Source organism: Lepisma saccharinum, chromosome 11 (genome assembly GCF_977018435.1).
Source record: "Lepisma saccharinum chromosome 11, izLepSacc3.1, whole genome shotgun sequence".
Classification (NCBI taxonomy): Eukaryota; Metazoa; Arthropoda; class Insecta; order Zygentoma; family Lepismatidae; genus Lepisma; species Lepisma saccharinum.
The window spans coordinates 17,437,060-17,461,963 of record NC_139239.1 but is presented as its reverse complement, the minus strand read 5'-3'; the positions used below and the strand labels follow the sequence as shown (position 1 = coordinate 17,461,963).

Here is a 24,904-nt window from a genome sequence, read left to right as displayed (position 1 = left end):
GAGTGTAGAAACCGAAGGATGCGTATTCTCTGGTGTACTGATGCCTCTCAGTGCTGTGCCAGTTGGGTTTGCTGAATACAACCCGTTTGGATGAACGCCTCCACTGCCACGATTCGTGTCTGAACAGGTGAACATTCCATGGCAGGCTGATTGCCAGACTTGCAGCTGCCTAAGCATGGGAAGCTTCTGCTCATGCGCATCTGCGTTCCGACAGGGTTGCCAACTGACATTGGTAGATACAATATGCGCCACCCTGTATATTTACAGCGAGAGCGTTTACGTGTAACAATAGACTGATCAGTTCCCAGCACTAAAGCCCAGAGCTGTTTGTCGTCTGCAGGCAGCTGTTGCCAAATGTGTTTCGTGCAAACATGGCGACTGACCGTGCTGCTGTACTAGTCTTTCGAAAAGGCAAACTATTCAAGCCCTTAGAGGGCGAATTATTTCCCTCTCGCAATATGAAGTGCCTGTTTCCGATGTGCAGGCTGCCTTCCTCGAACCCTTCGCTGCAAACGTAGCAACCAACGTGTCCAGAATTCCCTCGCTAAGGGAACGGCGAGCTCTGGCTGGCGGAGAACTAATCGTGTGATGTCCCCAGCGTCTCTGTTATTGGTGAGCCCAACTTAAGAGTTCAGTATGGGGCTTATGGCAACAGCGTTGCCGCATGGTGCGCAGTACAAGAAAGCTCCAGCGCGCATCGAGCGTCTGCTGTAGTACACGCCGCAACAAAAGTTAGTGGTCAACGGGGCTGTTCACTGTCAAAATTTTCCACTAGAGGCGCTAGCCCTGTTGTGTCCCTAAATAATTTCGTTCGTCATCTGGTTGCCCTAAGCTTTACATTGGAGCGCGATAGGATGGCTATTAAAACGTTATTTTCAACTAAGGTAAGAATTTCTCGTGTAAATCGATAACAAAAATTGTCTAGCAAACCTTTAGGATTATGTAGCAAGTCATAAGTTTCTGAAAATTACGTTCTCCTGAAGCTAAGAATTAATATATTAAAGCGCAACGACAGGGTAGCTCAGACAGGCTAAATATAGTATATTTATGCACAAAGAGCACCAAACTTGTCGTTATTTTGGTCGTCCCTAGCTGCCATGGGTCTATAATAAAAAAATAGATTTTTGCACTACGCTTTTATGTTTCCTCTTGTAGCGACATGCGAGTATGTGCAATTCAACGGCGGGAGTAGGAATCGGAGAAACTACCCAAATTACAAAGAGAAAATGTATTAAGTGGATAAGAGCATAATATTTATTATTATACACTATGCCCTATCCGATAACTTAATATTAACATATGTTTTCTTTGTATGAAGCAGACATTTCCCCCTCGAATTTTCGTCATTTTAAAATTATAATTCCTGTAAATAAGAAAGTCCTAGAGGTTGCGAGATATGAAACAGAATGTAACATATTTTTTGTAATAACTATTCTTCTCGATAAATGTATATATATAAAATAGAGAACCATATTTACTAGCCATGAGGAAAAGTATGATATCACGTAAAAAAAATGAGTCGGGTATTAATAACAACTAGCTATAAAAAAAAGTGCAGTCGCGTGGAATTATTATGTATTATTCTTTACGAGATTCACAAGAATAAAGCACTTAAATTGTGAACATTCAAAGTGACGTAAACAAGTGCTGTGCAAATTTTAAGGCTTTTTTTAGTTCCGAAATCTTTTCTGTTATTGACCATCTTAGTTTCACAACACTGATGTTCCGACATAATTTCCGATGTTAAGATGAAATTAAACTTACAATTTAATGTAATAGCAGCACGTTCAGCATCAAATTCCCCATATATTTAAATATGGGAGAACAATTGCCCATCAAAAGCGTGGGGTCACAACATGGGTGCTGGCACCTACAATAGTTTGCTTTGACCAGGAACATACAAGAATGCATGACTTGGTGGGAAGCTGTTCATTCTTGCAGCTGTTGGTCCAGAATAATGACGGTCCGTGGAGGAAGATTTGAAAATAACTGCTTCCGAATATACTTTTCATACGTCTTGCTCTCTATTTTATCACAGTGCTTTTCTTTCCTTTATGCACAGAAAGGCAAATTGGGACTGGACCTACAGTTTAAAGTGGGATCCGAACCACTGTGTGTCTCCAACGGGTATCAAACCCGGGACCACTTGATTACGAGGCGACGACGTTACCACTGCGCCATCGGGGAGGTCTCTTTCACATTTTTCGGTGCACTGTCTCATTTGAAACAGAACAGTGTTCATTATAATACCGGCATACACCAAAGCACCCCGGTCGTGGCATTGGGATTAGGGTTCCATACCCGGTGGAGGCATATAAAGGTTCGTATCTCACATAAAACCATAAGTCCGTCCAGTCCCAATTAACATATCTGTGCAGAAAAGTGAATTTAAAACTCAATTAATCAATTACTAGAGGTGTGAAATAGATGAAGTTCTGTTGTATTTGTGTGAGCAATGATAACAGAAAGAAAGAGAGAGACATTGGAAATATTCAATCTAAAATGCTCTCGCTTTGTGTCCATCAGTTAACGTTATTGCCTTGCAAGCAACAAGTCCCGGATTAAATTTACTTAGGTATCTCATAAATCTATTCCCTATTTATGCATTTGCGTCAAACTTTACTATCTGGAAAAGAACTGCTCGATAATTTTATGTTCTTTTAATATAATGCTATCTAACTTTTTATAATAGTTAGTCATCCTTTGGGAAGAGCAAATGAACCGGGAGTATTCCCGCTAGATCCGCCTATGCATACAATATGCCTGTTTTCAGAGAAAAATTCCCCAAAACAAGAAAGTGCACACACAAATAATAAATTTCTTGACCTGGCCCCAAGACGGAAGTACGGAAGCCTATTCACGAACTTTTGCCTGGCCATTTCCCACCCCCTTCCCTCTTCCCAACACGTGTTTGCAGCGAGTGGCAACAGGCGGACGGCTGTTATTTTTGACTCCCCAAATCGCGCTTAACATAAGAAAGGAAAGCGCATTTTTTGAATGTTCTGAATTGTAATAGAAGGTATAGACCATCAAAACCTTACATTTCCTCTCCTTTTTGCATATTTATTATTTTCTCTTCGCATGTTAACGACTTTTGTTTCTGACAGAATGGGGGTGGGGATCTCAAAAGTAAAAGCCCATAACAACCCATACTGAACTCTTAACTTGGGCTCCTCTATAGTAGGTGGAAGCACTCACGTGATCGCTGCCAAGATCATCCAGCACACGACAGACCACCGAGTGGTGGGAGCGGTACCACGATAAACCTTCTGATCTATAAGTGCCTGTCTTCTGCTGGCCGTTGTTATCAAACGTAAACAATATCAAAACGCTTAGATAGCAATTTCTTCTCCTCTCGCCATGTGAAATACCTACTCTCCGTGTATTGGTTGCCTCTCCGCTGTGTACGTGGCAACCAAGTGTTAAAAATGACCTCACAGAGGGACCGGCGAGCTCTGGTTGGCAGAGAACAAGGTACGTTCTGTTCCCTTAGTGAGTGGAAGGGGTTAACAACGTGTGTTGTGGAGGTGAAATCCTCGAAGTGAAAATTTCTAATTGGGGGATACCTGGTCGAGTTTGGGAATTGGTAGGGGAATTATTGTATGGATCAACATGGACACAATGAAGCAAATGGGGGGGGGGGTAAGTCTATGCAAATTATCATAGCTTGTAGGGTCCTTTGCGCAGATTTTTTCAACTGGAGGGATAGCATCACCGAGTTCCCTCACTTCGATCACTGGGTGAGAGAGATTATTCCTTAGTTTCAGTTGATGAAGTATGAAAAGTACCTTACAGTCTTCTTTACGTTGTGAACATTTAAGTACGAGAAACTACTCTCGTCAGTGATGAAGAAATATAGTATACATTTTACGTTCTCCCAAGAGTCGATGATTGAAAGAGATTCAAAGATTTTTTGAAAATAGGATTGTTTTCAGCTTGAAATCGATCACCATTAACGAAAAATGTCACTTCAAAAGGGCCAAATTAATTTTTAGAATAGCTTACATTGTATTCAAAAATTGCCATCTGTCCTCAGAGTTGTTCTTAGGCTATAGAGGTAGAAAAAATATGTTAAATATACAATATGTAACACAGAAGGTAGTTCCATGAAATATATATATGTATATATATATTGTGGTTGGTGAATAATTATGAACCTACACGTATTTTAACTAGACGCTATAAAAGTGAAGTTATAAGTTGCGCACTAGTGCTACATATATTACATGAGTCAAATGAAAACCTTAAAAGTCTAATAAAACTTGTAGGGCAGACTGTACACAGTTCAAATTCACATGAGGTATCAACTGTTATTTATAAAACGACCTCAAGACCGCAACACTAATCAAGTAAGCTTCAAAACGCCATTTTTTGTTATTTTAAAAGATTGCGTCTCCTCTACACACTTGCACCAGTGAAGAGGAGTGGTTTCTTGCCCTCTATCAGCCTAAAAATTACAGAAATGTCTCCGCAAATGAAAATTCAATATCTCTGTGCATGCTTACCACACCAGCAAGTTTACTAATGGAGGAGAAAGTTCGACAATGGTTTCAGTTCGCATGCAGATAGGTGGAAAGGCCTTGGCAGTGGCTCATAAGAGACTACTAACTCAATGTTCAAAATATGTGTCTGTGCTAAAATGCAGCAAACTTGTGCAACTCTCCAGTTAATAAAATTTTCATAGAGCGTCCCCCCAGCTAGGATAATTTGCATAGGCATCCTCCCACCTACTGTATTGTCTTCAAGTTTATCCATACAAGCATTCCCCCACCTATCCTCAAATTCGACAAAGCATCCCCCAGCTAGGAATTTCCACTTGGAGCACCGACTACAAGAATAAACAAATATATTATTAAATTATAACAGGGAGGGAATAAACCAAACGCACGCTACTCGTCATTTCCTTATGAAACTTGAGAGGGTAAAAGAAAACAAGAGGGGAAATAGTTACAAAGATTAAGGCAATCTGTAAAACCTCGTAACCCATTTTTTACTTCAGTTCTAGGTGGTCCAAAACTGGGAGTGTATCAAAGAATAGGAAGCGACAATTACATATAAAAAGGAAAGAAAAAAAACTTTGGAATGAAGCCTCCACTCCTTGACAATGCGTGACGCACACGCATAAGCTCCCTTATCCGCCGCTCTGCGGCTGCTTGAGTGCGTCTGGGAAAATCCAGGATGGAAAGGTTCTTGCTTTAGGCGAAGGAAGAAGTGGCAAAAAATATATTATAGAGGGGTCAAGTTCAGACTCATCCCTTTCCCCTTGTCTAGACAGTGGTGGTATTAAATTACCCAACGACATACTTTCCTACAATTTAGGAAGTTACAACTGTTATGGTACTTGTGTTGCGGGGTATAGTTATGTAGTTGACAAACACCCAAAACAATATACACTCTCTAACATAAGCATTATGATTCTTACGCACCTGTTTCTTCTTTGTAGTAATCGTAAAACATAATTGTAAGCGTATTCAGTAATGTATAACAAGGCAAATGGCGAGAGGGAAAGAGGTGAATAATTTCCGCACGTAAACGTGCATACGTGTGTTACGTGGGAACATTGACATTTCTTTAGGGAACGCAATGATGATACCACACACACACGCCAAAAGAATATGAACAACAAATAAAAATACAAAGGAATGAACCTGCCCTGTCTCTTTGGAATTCTAAAAACACCCAATAATTCGGATGATATGGTCAGTTGGAAAACTATGACAAATTATGGATATGGTTAACTTTACTTACGCGGTGAAAACCGAACTGACTGCACAACGGTTCAAAACACAAAATATAAATAATAGGCTTGTTCCTTAATCGCAGCAAGACAAGACGCAAATCCTCGAGATGAAAGTACTGACTGATTTATGTGACTGAAATGTTTCAACATACTTTGCATCATGTTTTCCACACCCATACGTTTGAATAGCACTTCGTATTTTTATATCTGATAATATAAAATATTGACGGTAGTAGCTATGCTTGTGTGTTGTGAAAAGGCCATTACATTGTCCTATTGTCCCTCACTTTACTTTGCCCTTGAGAACATTTTGTGTCAATTCTTGGAGAAAAAGTCAAGCAATGGCTTACAAGAAATCGAATCGAGATCAAGGATGGAGGCATGAAAAACTCAAGTACGAAGGTGAAAGCAAAAAATAATTGTGTTGACAGATAAAATAATCATTTTACACCGAAATTTGATACCCAGAAACTTTACAAGCATGTGCAGTTTCAAAACGAAAAGAAAGCCTACACATATATGCTAATAGTTCTAATGTTACAAACCATTCTGAAAACAATATTCATTAAATTTTGAAATTACAGCACTGTATAGGACGCGTGTCAACTATTAATTTGACACTTGAAAGTTGTGTTACAAACTGAGCCGCAACGTTCAAGCGCCAGGGTTTCTCCAGTACTATAATCCCATCTCAGACCTTTATATTCACAAAACCAGAATGGTAGTAAATATGATGTGCAGCTTACACTGTAACCACAACTGCTAGATTATAATTGAGAAAGTTCATGCCGCAAGCACATGAAGGCTGATGAGCAACCACAGTGGAAGTGAAAGGGCGTGAAAGCATGAAGAATTATGTTTATAAATACGAAAAGGAGGCATTAGAGCAAAGCACACCGAAGACAGAGGTTCCAGGTTCGAACGAACTCTCGTCAAAGGAGGAATTACAACACCTCATCCAACAATACAAAGAACTGAACGGTAATTTTGAGGAAGACATAGGAGAATTTTCGATCTGAACCAGGGGAAAAAACTTATAAAGGATAGCCAAAAGTAGGGTAGGCTGTGATTGAATGAATAAAACCTGTTTCGCACACGTTTCAGGAATTCCAAATGAAAATGATTGGAAAATCTGGCTCGATTTTCTCAAGTAAGGGTTCTCTCAGCATTCTTTCCCCATTGTGTTTTTGTAAAGCTTGGAATAAATATATGAAAATAACAGCCGATATTTGTTTCTGAACTTGCATTAATTCAACATTAAACAAGGAGTTTCGAGGGGATCGAACCCTAAAACATCCCCTTTAAATACGACCATACCCCACAAAGTGGCGATGGGACAGCATCAAAAAAGCAACAATGGTCGTTGGGGAGGGTGTGTTGTTTGTATATCCACCGGCTAACAAAAACACATGTTTTATTTTTCTTATGATTTTTTCGGCCACCTTTTTGGCTGGTCATGACAAAGTACGTTTGGCTTCTGGATAATCTCAGGGTCGAATTACATTTTCTCACAGCAAGGGCGAGTTTCAGTATATTGTCATTTTGAAACATGTCCGTTGTATGTGTATAGCTTAGATTGAGAATGGTTTAATGAAAATGCTTGAATGAACAAATTCAATAAAGAACTTGCACATTTTCGATTAAGAATCATTGTGTTCCGTTTCGACCAGGTATTAACGAATAACTTAGCCAGCTACCAATCTCTCGCTCTTTTTGATAAATGTCTTGAAACAAGTTGCCCGCAGCAAGATTTAGATTAATGAATTAACTAGATTTATAAATAAACGTTGCATCTTTCATCCATTGCCGTTTGTAACAGAAATCCATAACTGTTCTGGTGCCTTGCCTTCACCATCATCATTCTTCTTGCGATTTTCACTACACTATTCTGTTTTCTAGCAGAATTCTTAATCTCTTACTTCAGAGTTCCATCATGCAACCTAAACAGAATAAAGAATGAAAGACAAAATATATAGCATGTCACCTTTAACAGGGTAGGTGAAACATAAAAAACAAATCCTAAGATCAACTTCTGACCCGGAACCTCAACAAACCTTTTTTTTTTCTAAAGCGATCTGAGGCAACACGAAGCAGACAACTTGCAAAATGTCTTAAGACCATGTGTGCCTGCTTACGTTTCCCGCACCAACTGCCAGGATAAATAAATCTTCCTATTTGGACTCGCGCCAAATCCTTAAAAAGCAACTCAAACTTTATAAACTTTGGATGCATTTTGAAGTACGAAGAGAACGAGAAAAATAAATTGCGCAAGCTCAATTCAGTGGACACATGTGACACTCGTGACACACAAAAAGTGACACACGCACATACATTAATATGATTTCTTTCTTAATGTGACATTCATGAAGATATTCATGTTAAATATATTTAATTAATCGTAGCATTCTTATATTCACCTTAATCTTTTACATAAGTTTTTTCCTGGTTGTATTTTTCTACACACAGGGAAATATTGATATATTAATTCTCGCATAGCATTTGCAACGCTGACGTTGTTCCCATTGAAGATTTTCAAGTGATGAAGTAGCCCCTAGATACTTCGTTTTGTGGGACACCACATGAAAATAGACGTCACCATTCGACTAGGTACATGATGTTCTCCGTTCGACTACGTCACGAAGAGATCTCTAACATTTTCGCTTTATGACGCTTATACGAAGTTAGACTTAGACATGTTACATTCTTGAATATAACTTTTTTTTTTTTTTAATCATAAATGCAAACTAAGAATCTATTATTATGTTTTTAATTTTTTCTTTGTTCCCGATTTCAAACCATGGCATAGGAGGAAAATATCGAAGGACGCACATAAAATGTCGGTGCTTGGTACTGCGGGTGGTGGGAATCACTATCCTGCCTACAGTGCCAAAAATATCTAGCTACGGGGCTGCTAACAATATCGTTGTAATATCAGAAACGGAGATTCTCTACGTCACTAGTGATCAAAATCAAAACCGCAATGGAAACGATGCGTTAACGTCATGGTTATAATTGCTCGAAAGAAAGAAAAAAAAAGGTGCTGACATATGTTCAACGGCAAATTTTTTTTTCCGCATGAATGCCTCCACATGTAAACATAGTGTAAAGAAAAAAGCAGGACACGCCATGGTAACCCTAACGCACATACATCACGAAGCAGGAGTTGAAATACTGGTGCGTATAGCATTCTGGACATAATCATGAAAAAAATTGAAGTACCAGAGGCCTCATGGGGGGACATCAGTGGCGGATCCAGAAAAGTTTCAAGGGAAGGGCCCAAGATAGTAAAATACTTTACTGTAGTCGCTTGTTAAAAGCTATCAATGGTGAAAAAATATATTTCATTGTGCTTTTTACATTTTGTTCGCAGCACCCCTAACAAATCACTGAAGCTAGGGAAGGTGACGAGACCTTTAATCCTTGAAGACTTCACTTTATTATTATTATTATTATTATTAAACCATGCTACTACAAGTTTAATGATGCGACAGCAGTGCCTCCACAAGACCGACGATGCAAATGATACACCTTGTATTTACTCGAGTTAATATATTGTATTTCTTTCATTAATATTGAACATGTGATCACGAATGACATCACTTCTGGTGAAAGAAAAGTGCATAAATTGTGACAAAACTGTTGCTATTTCAAAATATTCCATTTCTTTGAGGATAAGGGTTCAAAGCAAGGATATAAAAATTGAATGTCTAATGATCGGAGGGCAATTTGTTTGGCAAGTACTATTCCATTTATCAAATTTAATAGAATCGTATATTTTATAAACGTGTGACATACATGCCCCCCATGCTATAAAATCGACACTTGAACTTACCAAGGATGTATTTCGATCCCATCTTATGAAGACTGCGGAACTGGTGGTAACTGTACAGCAAGGCTACGCATCGTATAAGAGTCATAACAATGACATCGGCAGCATTGTACTCCTACAAAAAAAAAGGGTTCAAAATTAAAATCAACTTCATCGTATATAATAACAAACTATACATATCAGAAAAAATAGCAGAGAGTAAAAGTAAAAAAAGTTCTCCCCTGTACATAGCACCACGCCATGAAGGCGTATAGGGGGTGTGGGGGTAACGCCCAACACTTTCTTGATCCGGTCGTGAGTGGGGGTGATGTGATCAGCATCACGCCCCTGACCGCCTTTACCCCCCAGGGTTTCCCCCAGGTACCCATGTTATTCGACGCTGGGTGGGCGCCGGGGCCGCTACCATCGTTAGAAAAGTTCCCGGATTTGAACCGGCCGGGGATCGAACCCGGGACCTTTAGCATGGTAGTCAAATATTTAAAAATACACATGATTTTAGTGTCATTTAAGGTGTGTGCATTAGAGTACAAGTCTAGAAAAATATTATACTGTATTTGCGAAAAACGATAAATGTGAGAGAACAACTAAGAACTTAAATATTTACCAGCATTTTGGTTGGCAAGAAACCACATTAAAGATTCATTCGTGTTGCATAATTTGGACTTGTTTCGTGTATACTAATCACTGTGAATGTGTGCGTCTGTATGTGTAAAAAGTTATGCAATTTTGATTGTTGACATGCACGAGCTGAAGAATAAATCAATTATGACGATAGAAGTGACACGGGTACCTCCAATCAGTAAAAAGCATTCACTGCACATGCACTACAAACAAATCGAGGCGACAAAATTCACGCTATTCCGAACACGACACAGTCCGAGCGACACGTGCAGTACAGGAAATCATGCCTGTATTATATTATCCAAATGTGAAGGATTTGAATTTAAAACCTGATCAAAAAGGGAACGGATGTAATGAGTAATTTAATTATTTTCTTTTTTTGTAAAACAAATGTCCGTATTTTCGTATCATCAATTACAATGAATGCTTTCTTTCTTTCAAATAATAAAACAATTTAATAGAATTTCAATTACTTCTACTTTCAGAAATTAAATTGGATTGTACATAAATTGAATTTCTCTTAAAAATGTTATTTATGGTAAATTTATAAATACAAAAAAGGGTTCAGTTCATCTAAAGTCTTCTAACAAACATTTCGCAACGTTAGCAAATATACAATACTATTGTATGGTTCGAGTATTATTCACATAAAGTATTATAGTGAGTTTTTCTACAAGACCACTATAGTGGAACCACGAGCAAAACAACCTGCGCAGACCCGCGACTCCCGTGCACCGTACCCCCGCGAGTAGGGGAGGGGGAGAGTTGACCATGCTTCCTTATGGCCCGAGGTGGAGGGAGGAAGGGAAAGCTGCGCGGGGACTTTTCGTCCCAAGGTTTTTTTCCTTGTGGTTGATCTATATCTTTATTTTTCAAAAATAGATTTATTGATATATTATGAAAGTTTACACTATTTGGAGCATAAGTTGACAGGTGCCACCGTTCCCGAGATATATCAAATCAAAAATATCCAATATGGCGGACTCTTTTCAAGATGGCGGTCATCAGCACGCAGATGGCGATTGGCTACTCAACTGAACATGTCTTAAGTGGTATATAACAATTGATTCTACCAAGTCTCATGCTTTTATCGAAAAGTCAATGATTCCGGACTTAACCGCCTGACTGTGATAAAGAGACACTTTTTTTGGTGCTGTCCTCCATTTGGAGACACATTTTATGGCGCATCTTTCATTAATATAAAATTAAACTGGTATTGTTTCAAAGCTCATACATTAGGCTACAACTTTTATTCGAAACAATTTTTTGTCATTTAATTTGTTCAAAAGTTACAAGGCAAAAAATTCAGAAAGTACTGGGAAAAAATTACATTTTGAAGATTATTTTTTAAAATTACGGCAAAACCATCAACATTATTGAAAATTTAAACAAAATCCTCTTTGTAGCTCATCTAATGAGGATTAAGACTAAAAAAATATTACCTGCCTACGATGATTGGTTACGGAGATATATGTCAAAAACTGAGAGTCTGCGAAATTGATGTTCGGAGGGGTGCGGGGGGGGGAGCGCCGCGAGGAGGGGCGGGGACTTTTTGGATTTTGCACTACTAGTAGTGTTCTAACAACTGACCAAAATTCAGCTTTTACTCAATTATTCCCGACATGAAACCTTTATTGACTGGGCTGATATCCTCTATACTTTATGTAAAGGGATTGCACTGTATCATGAGGGGGGGGGGGGAGAAATCAATAAATCGTCATTAAATATGAAAAAAACAGCGAGTACCACCACCTAATGTCTAACTTTAGGCAATGGCCCCCCCATCAACATCTGTTCTGCCTTTTGTACATGAGAAGGCAAGGGGGTGGTTGAACGATCTTAGAAAAGCCGCTGTTGTTAATTTATGTTACGAGGAGGTGAGAGGAAGAAGACAGAAAAATGTTGGGGTGAGCACAGGTTGCTTTTGTTAAAGATGCTACACCAGCATTCATAAACTTCATAGAAATGAAAGCTAGAGAACAGCTAGCCTCAATTCAGATGTAAATTCAGATTTCTGAGATAATAAAATTCCAGCACGAGATTGAAATTCCTAATTAGGCCTGTTTCAATGCCAAGTTCCTGAAGTAAATTACACTGCCGGTCTCCTTATCATGAAACCCGGACAGAATGGTTACTACCAAAGAACTTGACCTTTGTTTTCGTTCGGTAACATTTACCCTCTGGAAACCTGACGTAACGCTTGCATGTTTATGTAAGTGGTTTATTTGTAACGTTTAACAAACTTTCTCATTATCATTTGCATTTTATGGCACGCGTTGGTGGCTTTGATCTTTTCAAAACGGACGTTATTCATATTTTGGTTGTGGGAACATAGATTCAATCAGAACTTGCATTAATCTCTTCCTCGCACCCCATTCACAGGCCAAACTTCAAAATGCCAAGGTCGATAGGATTCGCTTCTCTATTAAGGACCACAAGAAGTAAATATAAGTGTGTGAAAATGTAAGCTAGGAGTCTTGGGAGTTTGCATCTGGGGCATTCCACTGTGACTATTCTACTGATAGTTAAGCAACATTCTTCTTACAGTTTCTGTGTAATGAAATATGAAACTTAAAACTGTTCATGAAACATAATAACCCTTAAAACAGTTTCCCAGATCTATAGCTACAAGTGAACAATTTTGTGTCACGGGTGGGACAGACGAAACACTGCTTTTTCACTTAATAAGAAATTCATTTTAATTTCTGTGAATTGTCAAATAATGAAAAATAAATTATTTAACACACAGAGAGAGAGAGAAGGTACTCGACCTATTAATATTCTAGTGGAGTTGAGGGGAAAATATAACAGTTAAAGGAGAAATTAATTGTTTCATGTTGTCACGGGTAACACAATGCAAAACACAAGTAAATTAAAAAGCTAAAATAAACTAACAATATGTAACTTAATTTTGTATAATACTTGAATTCTTATGCAATTGACAATTGTGTATTGTTCACTTACAAGTCACAAGGAAGGATAAAGTTATAGCATTGCATATAATTTTAAAAATTGAGGCTGAGGGTCACATTCACATGGAGTGCTCAAGCTATAATTATTGCCTGGTCACAGGGGTTCACCATGGAAATTTATATAAATTGTAACGTCTGCGGTCATACACTTGCCTTAATTCTTCACAATATTTGATTTCATCACCTCTCTTTTTTATTGTGTGCCAATTTCTCTTAATTGCGAAGAGAATTCTAGAATTCCTTATCGAAATACTTGTGTACCTCTTAGGAGAAAACTTAAAAGCAAACTTTTCTTTTTCCAAAATTGCCATTTTCTATTGTCGAAAACGCCACATACGTTTATAAAAAAGGTTTGATAAGAAATGTCCAAATTAACCAAGAACGAAGAGAGATTTAACTGTTGATCTCTCTCAATTAATTTTCTTTGAAAGTCGACAACACTTTCATCCGCGTCAGACTGAATGTAGCTTAACGAATGTTAGAATATTCTTCACGCAGACTGTTACCAAATCATATGATGAATGAAAGTCGACAACACTTTCATCCGCATCAGACTGAATGTAGCTTAACGATTGTTACAATATTCTTCACGCACTGTTATTTTTCAAATCATACAAGTATGATGAATGGGGAGTTTCTGTTGGTGATGGATTGTATTTTGATCTGGTTAACTTTCATATTCAGCCTAGAAGGCGTTCGATTCAAAACCAGCATAGGGGTAAGATGCTTCAATTTTGGAGAGTGGGGCGAAGGAAAATGAGTTCAACGCGGTATGAATTCAATTCTCCAGCTTCTTCAGACTTACCATGTAGGCGTGCATTTAACTTATACTCAAATTTATTGCAATCAATACAAAATACTTTAAACACCGGCATTCACGATAGTTATGTTTCCACGGCACACAAGGAACAAGTCATCATATTTGTAGGTACACCTTTATTAAATGCATTTCAACTACCTTGTCGGAATCATCCTGATCGCGCAATACTATTGGAATCATATTATATGAAATAAACGTGCCATTTTTAAGTATATTATGTATAAAATATTCATAGATGCTTGGGTATACTCACGTGTCAACATCAAACTATGGTTCATTTAGTACAATGTTTATAAGGTGCAGTCCCGATTCCGTCATGACAACTTGTCGCTCGTGCGTATTTTAGTATTACTATTGATATTCACTGAATATCCTCTACATCGAAATTTTAAATGTTATACCATTAAGTATAACATACAATACAATAAAACAAAATCCAGTATAATGCAGAAATAATGCTGTACGTTTGTGTTCGTGCAGCACCGTGAGGACAATTAGGGAGCTACTAAGGATATTTGATTGATTGATTGATTGGGATCATTTTACTTCCTTTTCAGCCACTTTTGGCTAATCGTGAAGATGAGATTGAATGATGAAATTGATGAAGGAACACACAAAAAATACCCATGCCCAGATCGGGATTCGAACCCGGGACCCCTTAAACACAATTTTGCTCTTAAAGGGCTGTTGCGTCATTGGATTCGATTCGGCTTATGTAACCTCAATGTTACATATTGCACAGTGAACTTTATGGGCATAACTTGTATGATGCCATGAAAAAAATCATACATTTTCCCCGTTCCCGGTATCAGGTTGCAGACTGTTACTAAAATCACAATAAGAATGAATGAATAATGACCACTGTAGGGTTTACAGCAAACACATAGGAAAGGCAATTGCGCAATAGCTGTGCCTTCATCTGACATAACTATGGGGAAGAGCAGCACATCATCTTCCTTTCTTGGGATCTAATTCCCATGCAGCAAACTGCTTGTCGATTGTGGAGGCATACGTTGTTCCTTCTTCTCCAGCGACCTGTGTTTTGTTTCCATATCCATTCGACAGGCAGATGCATGGCTTGACCTCCCGCTGCAGTGAAAGCTAATGCAAATTCCACATATGACCTTCCTTCTTCTGTGCCATCTGCCTACCAATGTGTCCCCCTCCCCTCCCAACCACACCTTTCCTGCAACAATACCAAAGAACCTTGTATTACTTAGTGCTCGAACAATATTCCGCATTCCAATGGTTTTCACTTTCCCTGGTCGAATCTTTGTTTTAAAACACGTATGTCTGCATGACGCTTCCCATCACTTTCCCGTGGCATCACTTCGCCCTGAAATGGACGTTGAACCTGAATATTGTTCAACATTTTGTTTATGCACAGAGTGTCGCAAAAAAATGTATCCTCCTAACTTTACCGGCTGATAACTCTCATAAATTGCTGAAGGTTTCAGGTTTAACCAATTTGAAATAACTCGTGAATCCAGAATAAGATATGAAACAATGAAATTTATCTTTATAGTGTTACTGGAAGTTTGAAAATGCAGTTGAAGTTCAAGGTAGTTAAGGAGAGAGTTTCAAACAGATCCACGTACGAGACTTACCTTCACTCAAGTGAATTGAAGTAGACGGGCAAGTTCAGAATGTCAACAAGAAACGTTCCGAAAGACGGCGGACATCGAAGAGACCACAAAACAAGAAAAGTTGATGGTAAAGTATCGTCAGGAGTTAAAAAAAAAACTCGGCATGAGGGTCGTAAGATCGAAATTTCATAACACAGTCTCCATCATATTTTGAAGCGCTGGCATTGGAAGAGTCACATTACAAGAAGAGTCCATGTTATCAATGAAAATAATCCGAACTGGAGTGTGCAGGTTTCTTAGTACTTGACAAGATGTGCCAAACCGATGGATTAGACGAAGAGGTTCAAAAGAATACTACTCTCCCTGCTTACCAGACCTCACGCCAATGTACGTCTTGTTATGGGGATACATAAAAGCTAAAGTTTACGGCACAAAACCGACAAGTATCGACGAACTGAAGGCAGCTATTGAACGAGAGTGCAAACAAATTTCTAACGAAATGATTCTTGATATTTGCGATTTCATTGCTTCGCATTTCCAGCCATGGCTGGACCATAACGGTCAACAGTTTGAAAACATGCGTTGACAAAATAATAATACATTTTTATTATTATCGATTTCTGTAGATTCTTTTAAAGTTTGAAAAAGAACTGTATGTTAATAAACACTAACTTTGAATACATTTTGTTGAGACACTTCAAGTTTTGAGCGCATTAGGGTGCAAGTGCTGCAGTAAGTGTATTTTTGTAATAAATCCAACGATTAAATTTATGAAGAATTCAAAAAAAGGATTTGTATAAAACTATAAGTTGTAAAAGTAGTATGCGATTAACGGATAGATCTGCCCAGAGTTCACCGTCCAAGGATACAAATATTGGTTTAGGCATACCTGTAAAATGACACACTGTCCCTTAGTCATTGAACCGTGCCATGAAGGTATATAGAGGGTGCGATTAGTTATCCACACATTCTCGGTCGTAACATCTATATCATTAAAACGGAAAACGATTTATGGGAAATTCCCTAATAAATTAGCATAAGCACTGTCTGCATTCATGTACTAGTTTTCTCAATGAAAATTTTGATAATTACACATTCACTGATCGAAAGACATAATTAGCTCGCTAATAATAAAATCCCGTGGCGTGACTAGTAACTGAGGAGCAAACATGCCATGTTGCATTTCCTTGCGCGGCCCCCAGCTGGCTAGACAACTATTTTTGATTTCCAGTTGTTCGTAATTGCACTCAGAGTGTCGAATTAATACTAACTCAGTACTAACATGATTATTTGTTATGTACTCGACACAACTTAAAGGAATTGTTTAAGCTTGTTAAAAAGTAAGCGTTTCTCAAACTAGAAACAGGTATGATACACATGTTGCCCAAGAATATGACGTGGAAACCCAGACATTTGCTATCATTATGTATGTATACTACTGGTGAGGTATTGTAATCACATCACCGAAAATGGGAAGTATTAAAGCTGAAACATTCAAATTATGGATTAATATCATGTGTGTACAGTCCCTGACGTACGCGAAAGGAGCTGATGAGGCTACAACCCCTCCCGAAATTTTGAGAAAATTAAAATTTTCAAGTGAAAGTAGTAAAGCATTGTGGAAAAACAAACTAGGTAAATGCAAACCCCTTAAATGACCCCCCATGTTTGTCTTTGAAAAAGTCTTGAAACGAAGATTTAAAAAGGTAATTATGAAAAATTTTATTGTGTATTATGCCCCCTCCAAAACGCAATTTTACAATTCCATCCTCCTCCGAAATAAAATACTGCGTACGCCAGTGTACGCAGTACAGGAAATTATTATGTAGAATTTTGACACAATCGACAATTTGGATTTAAAATATTGCACTGACTTGTGGAACCTGTAGGAAATGTGTTGGGTTCGGAAAAATCCTTTGGGAACACTTGCTTTGACATGGATAAGTTTAGACGGGCGAACATTTCTAAATGAGGTTAGAAGTCCAAGAAGTTTCAATTAGACACAAGTCTATAAATTCAGAACACAAGCAGTGAATTAATGTGACTAAATATCATGTTGTAAATTGCAGGGTGGCTACAAACAAGCAGAAATGAAATTCCCTGACTTTTCCAGGTTTTCCAGGACAAAATTTACATTTTTCCCTGACAATTACAAACTAAAATAAATCGATGTTTTTGCAAATGGAAATAATAAAATCATACAGATCCAGGTATGGATTTTTAAGTACCAATATTATTTTCTATGAAATTGACTCAATTTTTCTATTCTCTATGATTTGAATTCAAACTGCAAAATAGTGAATTTGGAAAATTATTACAATTCACAAGCTAGGGAAGGATTGCGGAATTTTGTCATACGCAGTAAGTCTAAAATAAAATATTTGATTATTTTTAAAGTTACGACTTAAAAAGATAAGAGTGAAGAGTGATTGATTAATAAATACAATTTGTAATTTATCAGTCTCCTTATACATTCTCGGTATTATATATTGATATTTCCACTGAGGTTTGGAACCCTGTGCTTGAAAGAACCGTGAGTGCGGACTCATTTTTCAATACATCAAGCTCTCTTCTCTGTAAAGCAAACAACTTAACTCTTGCATATAAGTGATACAATTGAATCGAACAAAATAAAGTGTCATATTTCCTTACAATATCAATGGGATTTCTGCTTCAGTACAGTATATCCAAGTGAAGTACTGTGAAACTGACAACATGCAGTTATACCATTAATGCTGTCGAAAAAGGTATGTAGGTATTAGAAATTTAATGCAAGGAATTTATAGAATTGCATTGCATAGGTACCTGATTTAGCTAACCATACATTAAAACAGGAACACTCTAATAATAAAAGCTTCTGAAAGTTCATATACGAGGGGCATCCTGAAAAAAGCTCCAATGGTGCCTATACACAGCACTGGTGGTCAGAGATAGACACACACCCATGCAGACAGGAAGAAGTGGCATGTAGCAGTAATCTGGTACAGTTGCAATGCAGCCGTATTAGGACAGTTCTAGGTTAAAGATTGCAGCTGTCATACAGTCTCCCACCGAGCCTAGCCTACAATGTACACTCAAAATTTGGCCCAGAGCCACCAGCAATTGTGTGAGGTGTGCAGACCGGACGTCGTGTATGGTCAGACGATGGTGCAGACAATTCACGGAAGGTCAATCCACTGTGCACAACCCCATACAGCTGAGTACACACAGGCCCTTTGCATCACTTCAGGTGAGAGATCTTGGACCACTCCCTGTACAGCCCTGGCCTTCAATGTACCGACTTTCATCTCTTTGTTTAACTGAAGAGGTTTCTGGCAGGGCAACACTGCGGTAGAGATAGTTCCAGTCTTTGCTGTCCGACACATATACCATGGGCATACAAAATTTAGTGCCATGCTAGACAAATGCCAGAACAACGGTGGTGATTATGCCGAAAATTAGGTTAAAACTCACTGTTACTAATGCAATAAATTACAAATGATATTCATGTTTTATTTATGCCTAATTGGTAGGGACCTTGATATTTTGTTATTTGTTTTCAAATTGGTGTATTTTCTTATTTTTTATTTTTTACTATACGGTGTTATTTTTCTCAAAATTCACATTTTCATTTTAGCGCATTTTCTGGCAAATATCTGAAATTATTCCTTCCTGGTGTTTTTAAACTACTGTTTCAAATTGTAAGTCACATGGCTTACGCCTCTTTGTGAGAGTTCTTTTGGGAAAGTTATTTTCCATACCCCTTTTTTTAATTTTAAGGTAAGGATTTTAGATAATGGAATTTCCCCCGTAAATACTGAAGGGTGCATAATGACCATAAGTGGCGACGCACCCAAAAAATTAAAATCAATCAATCTCACGTGACAGATACAGATATATAATGGCACCAAAAAATTGGCATTATCTTTTTTTGACTTGTCAGTATTAAGTTTCCCAAAATTCGCTTCTTTGTTTTAGAACATTTATCTGCCAAATATACCGAAACTTAATACTCCGTTATGCTTTTAAACTATTATTTTAAATTGTAGATCACATGGTCTACGTATTTTCGTGACAGTTTGATATGTTGGAACAGATTTTTGAGGAAGTAAAAGTAAAGTGCTCCCCTGCACTTTTCCATGAAGGTGTGTAAGGGTGTGGAGTTAGGGCCGCACACTTTCTTGATCACGGCTAAAGGTGAGGGTGATGTGATAAGCACCACGCTCCTGGCTACCTTTATCCCACAAAGTTTTCTCAAGGTACCAGCTTCATATGATGCTGGGTGGGTGTCGGAGCAGTTTGAATAGGCGGAAAACATCCTGGTTCTCCCCCGCAGGGGATCGACCCCGGGTCTTTTGCATAGTAGTCAGACGTCCTAACGACTGAGCTCCATTATTACTCGCTTGACAAATGCCGATGGAGCGCACTTAGCTTGGTAATTCAAAACATATCTCGTGCAACAAATACGAAGATGTGGATCCCGTGTGACGGTAGATTCGCACTCGATCTCCTCTTAGAACCCTGCCACTTTTCTCTGTGAAGCAAATGGTTTTGATAGAAGTTGAAAAAATCCTAGGAAATACATGATTTAACGTGGCTATCGGAATTATTCCATGTACGTATAACTCTATAGTTTACTCTTGAGTAAAATGTTGGAAAACTTGCATGTTCTATGTACACAAACAGGCCTAGAAAAGGCAAGAATGTTGGATTTCATGGAAATTTTCGTTGTTTTAGGTCTTTTAAAAAAATCGCTAAAAATGCCAACAATTCACATTTTATGACAAATTCGCATTATTTTGATATTTTGAAAGGACGAAAAATGTGTCCAGACATCACTGCACATTCCTAAACATAACTTCGCAGCAATTACCATTTTTCACGGTTTTGGCGTTTGCAAAAAAATCAATCGGAAATTACTTTCTGACCACCCCTCGTATAAATCAGTAGATGGAAAGTGAAAATTTAGCAGGGCTGGCAGAAAAAAGTCAATTCTTGAAGAAAGTGATTTGCTTTTATGATTGAATGATTCGAGTAAATATGATATTAAAATATTTACGTATTTATTATTAGTATTTTATTTCATAATATTGGACATTAACCTTACTCAGTGAGAGATTAATGACCATCTCTCACGAGTTTAAACAGACAGGACAGAGAATGGTGTTAATTTTATTGCAATACTAGTGTTGCAGCAAATTTGAGGTTGGGAGCATGCACTTGCCAATTTTTATAACGTTCACCAATGCAGATTTATGTTTCACTTTTTCGTGATAGTATTCAATATATATCCCGTTTGGTTGGATTCTTCTTGATATCTAAGAATAGTGCAATGTGATTTTAAACGTATGTTAACTTGTGCGAAACCAGTAATACGTCAGGATGATGAAAGAAAACCTTTGTATGCACTGCTACATTAAATGAGGTGAAGTGAGCCAGAAGAGTAATAAAATTCCAGCAGCATATTTGCAGTCTAAAGCTCTTCTTGTTTATGCATGCGATTTTTGTTGGATGTTGCAGTCGGAAGACATCGAACAAAAATCATAAGAGTCCCATGCATGCAATTTCTGTCACATGTTGTAGTGAGATACTTTGTCGGGTGGCGATATTTGACAAAAATCATATGTATCAATGGAACCAATATGTTTCCATGTTCCTCCAGTTTGCCCAACAAAATGCTTACTACGACATCCGACAACTATCGGACGGCGCCACCCGCTCCCATCCCCTCCATCTGTTGACAGTTCTGTCTCCTTACTACTCCCATACGGACAAGAAAAAAATGATAATTCAATGCATTTTCCATGCAATATTTAGAGGCTTAACCTTTACTCCCCCGATGATATTATATGGTATCATCAGAGTAAGGTCGTTCTGGCCCGATGAAACCATATGGTATCATGGTGAAGATTACGACATGAATGTGCTTTTTGGACCCTCATACTCTTCTGTTTGGGTTGAAACTCTGACACAGGTCTGAAGCAATCCTGGGTAAATTCATATTGATGATCAACCTCCCTCCCCCCCCCCCGCAACATATCCATGACACATTTCCGAATAGTTTCACATTTTGGCTCATTATTCAACTTGTATGGCACCCAGGAACATGAAACAAGTTTCAATCTCTTTGGAATCGTCCATTCTTTGAAGAGAATACTAAGCTTTGCGCCTTCTCCCGAAAATAGCGAGAGAAGAGGGGGGCAAACTCCAGTTTTTTGTATTTTTCATTGAAATTCGGTGGTCACGCCCTCAAACCCCCCTTCCTCGGTTTGGCGATCTTAATTGTACACGGTTGCATGCTATGATGTTTTAGCTGAAAAACAAAACTTATCCGAAGTAGATTGCTCCTATAGTGCCCGAGTTATAACAATTTTCCTCCAAAAATGCTAATTACCTATCTTTCGTATAAAAAAAAAAAAAAAATCGCATTTTGGCTTATTATTCAACTTGTATGACACCCAAGAACATGAAACATGTTTCATTCTCTTGAGAAAAGTCCATTCTTTAAAAAGGATACTCAAGTTCGCGCCTTCTTCCCAAATAGCGGGAGAAGAGGGGGCAAACTCCAGAATTTTTGTTTTTTTTCATTGAAATTCGGGGGTCGCGCCCCCAGACCCCCTTCCTTGGTTTGGCGTTCTGAATTGTACACGGTTGTTTTAGCTGAAAAACAAAACTTATCCGAAGTAGATTGCTCCCATAGTGCCCGAGTTATAACAATTTTCCTCCAAAAATGCAAATTACCTATTTTTCGTAAAAAAAAAACAAGAAATCACATTTTAGCTTATTATTCAACTTGTATGACACCCTAGAACATGAAACATGTTTCATTCTCTTGAGAAATGTCCATCCATTCTTTAAAAGGAATACTAAATTTCGCGCCTTCTTCCCAAATAGCGGGAGAAGAGGGGGCAAACTCCAGATTTTTTCATTGAAATTCGGGGGTCGCGCCCCCCAAACCCCCTTCCTCGGTTCGGCGTTCTGAATTCTACACGGTGCTGCCATAGTGCCCGAGTTATAAAAATTTTCCTCCAAAAATGCAAATTACCTATTTTTCGTTTCAAAAAATCGCATTTTGGCTTATTATTCAACTTGTATGGCACCCAAGAACAAGAAACATGTTTCATTCTCTTTAGAAATATCCATTCTTTGAAAAGAATACTAAAGTTTGCGTCTTCTCCCCAAAATAGCGGGAGAAGAGGGGGCAAACTCAAGATTTTTACGTTTTTTCCATTGAAATTCGGGGGACGTACCCCCCCAGCCCCCTTCCTCGGTCCGGTGTACTAAATTGTACACGGTTGCATGCGCTGATGTTTTAGCTGCAAAACAAAAGTTATCCGAAGTAGATTGCTCTCATAGTGCCGGAGTTATAATAATTTTCGTCAAAAGAGTGTTCGAAGTAAATGAAGACAATATTCCCTGACATTTCCCTGACTTTTTTTGACACCTCAAATTCCCTGACTTTTCCCGGTTTTCCAGGTTTGTCGCCACCCTGAAATTGTTCATCCACATCGACAATAGCAAGGTAAATTTAAGGACATCGTTACATTTGCTCAATAAACCACTTCAAGAAAATGTCCAGGAACGTAGCTAGCCTGATGTACCAGTATTTGAGAGGTAAATATGAATCAGTGAGTGAGTGTGCGTAAGGCTTACAATTTATATATTGTTTTCTACATATTATTAATATTCATTACATATTAACCACACACACAATTTCTGTGCCATATAAGATTTAGTTAAGTAAGTAGTTTTAATGAATATATAGATGAATTATTATTATTATATTTATATTTAACTTAGCCTATATCCCAACAAGTCCAACAACTAAATAGATGAAACCACTTTTCTTTTCATCTACATGCATGAACATTTATTTCAAATAAATTTTGAAGTAAAATGTCTAAGTCACCTAAATTTGGGAGGAGTCACGCTGAAGTTTCAGGGGACCAGTGCCCCCGTCACTTCCCTGAAACTCTTACATTTATGGAACATTGAGGAAATAAAACAAGAACGTTCCCTTTACTTGTCGTATGCTCTTTCTTTATATACAATAAAATGCTGTATCAACATATCTAGCAGATAGGACTGCAAATGAGAAGAAAGAGATCTAATATCATTTCTGTCGAACAAAACTTAAAAATCTGTAACATAATGAAGAATAAGTGAATTAAAGACATTATTAGCATCTAACATGTACATTCTGTTCTAAGAGAAGGAAAATTCTTGAAAGTTATACTGAGTTTATATTGTATTCTCGTGATTCATGTAAAAAGAAAATACGTAAAAGGCACAAATCACGAGAATACAATCATATGCAACAGCACCTGTTCCAATTATTACACAACGGCGTGCTTTAAGCACAAATTACGTACATTGAAATGTGCATCATGATTCCAATACACAAAAACTCCTTTCAGTTTGAAAGCATATTCTCCGTGCTCTATTCTCAAGACATCACGTATTTCTGTCAATAATTACATACGCTGAAATTCTCGCCTGTTACGAGATTTCACATTTGTTAAGCACACACTGAGTTTGCGTTTAACGAGGAAAAAAAGTCGGGATGAATAAGTGAAAGGGGGAGAATCCTTATTTATTTTCGATTATCTAAAGAATAAAAAAAACACATTACGCGAGGAGAAAGTATAAGCAGCATTCACGAAAAGCAACCACAAAAACACCAAGCACACACAAGTAAAAGTGGAGGCGTGCCTTTATTTTTTTCTACATCGTGGCTAACTATATGTATGATGGCCTACTTCCGGGTTACACTGTATAAATATATGTCCCGTTAAAACGAACGTACTGAAATACGAGTTTGAGTTTGACCTTGAGTCAAAGTCACTTTATGCGCAGAAATGCTAATCGGGACTGGACCTACAGTTGAAAAGTGGGAACCGAGCCACTGTGCGACTCCACCGGCTATCGAATCCAGGACCGCTTGATTACAAGGCGACGACTTTACCACTACGCCATCGCGGAGGCATACTGTAATACATCACGCACTAGGTACCGTAAAATATTCTGAAGAATTGTGTTTACATACGAGTCGTATTCGTAAAGTAAGTACCGTTTGCAAATATTGCCGCTGAAGCGATGCAGTCGCGACCGTGTGAGTTCTCACTGACGTCCTTCATCCGTTAGTTAGCCACAGGCACGCGTGGGAACAGGTTATGCTTTTTCTTCGTAGTTTTCTGAAGGTTTGAAATGTTCAAGAAAATCAATCGACCCGCCGACTGTGAAGTCCGGTCTGTGATTTGTTTTCTCAATGCAAGAATGGTTGAATTCTTGCCTAGAGGACAGACCACCAACAAAGATGCCTGCTGTGACACTTTAATCCGGCTGCGTCGTGCAGTT

General features: G+C 38.2%; 1 protein-coding gene across 2 annotated transcripts in view; it reads right to left on the bottom strand.

Annotated features, from left to right (window-relative positions):
• Positions 1-24,904, bottom strand: part of Hmgcr (HMG coenzyme A reductase) — a 231,876-nt gene that overhangs the window by 46,438 nt on the left and 160,534 nt on the right. For both annotated transcript variants that reach the window (XM_083130762.1, XM_083130763.1), the window contains one exon: positions 9,573-9,684. In XM_083130762.1, coding sequence (XP_082986888.1) covers positions 9,573-9,684 — 112 coding nt within the window. The remainder of the gene's footprint in view (positions 1-9,572; positions 9,685-24,904) is intronic.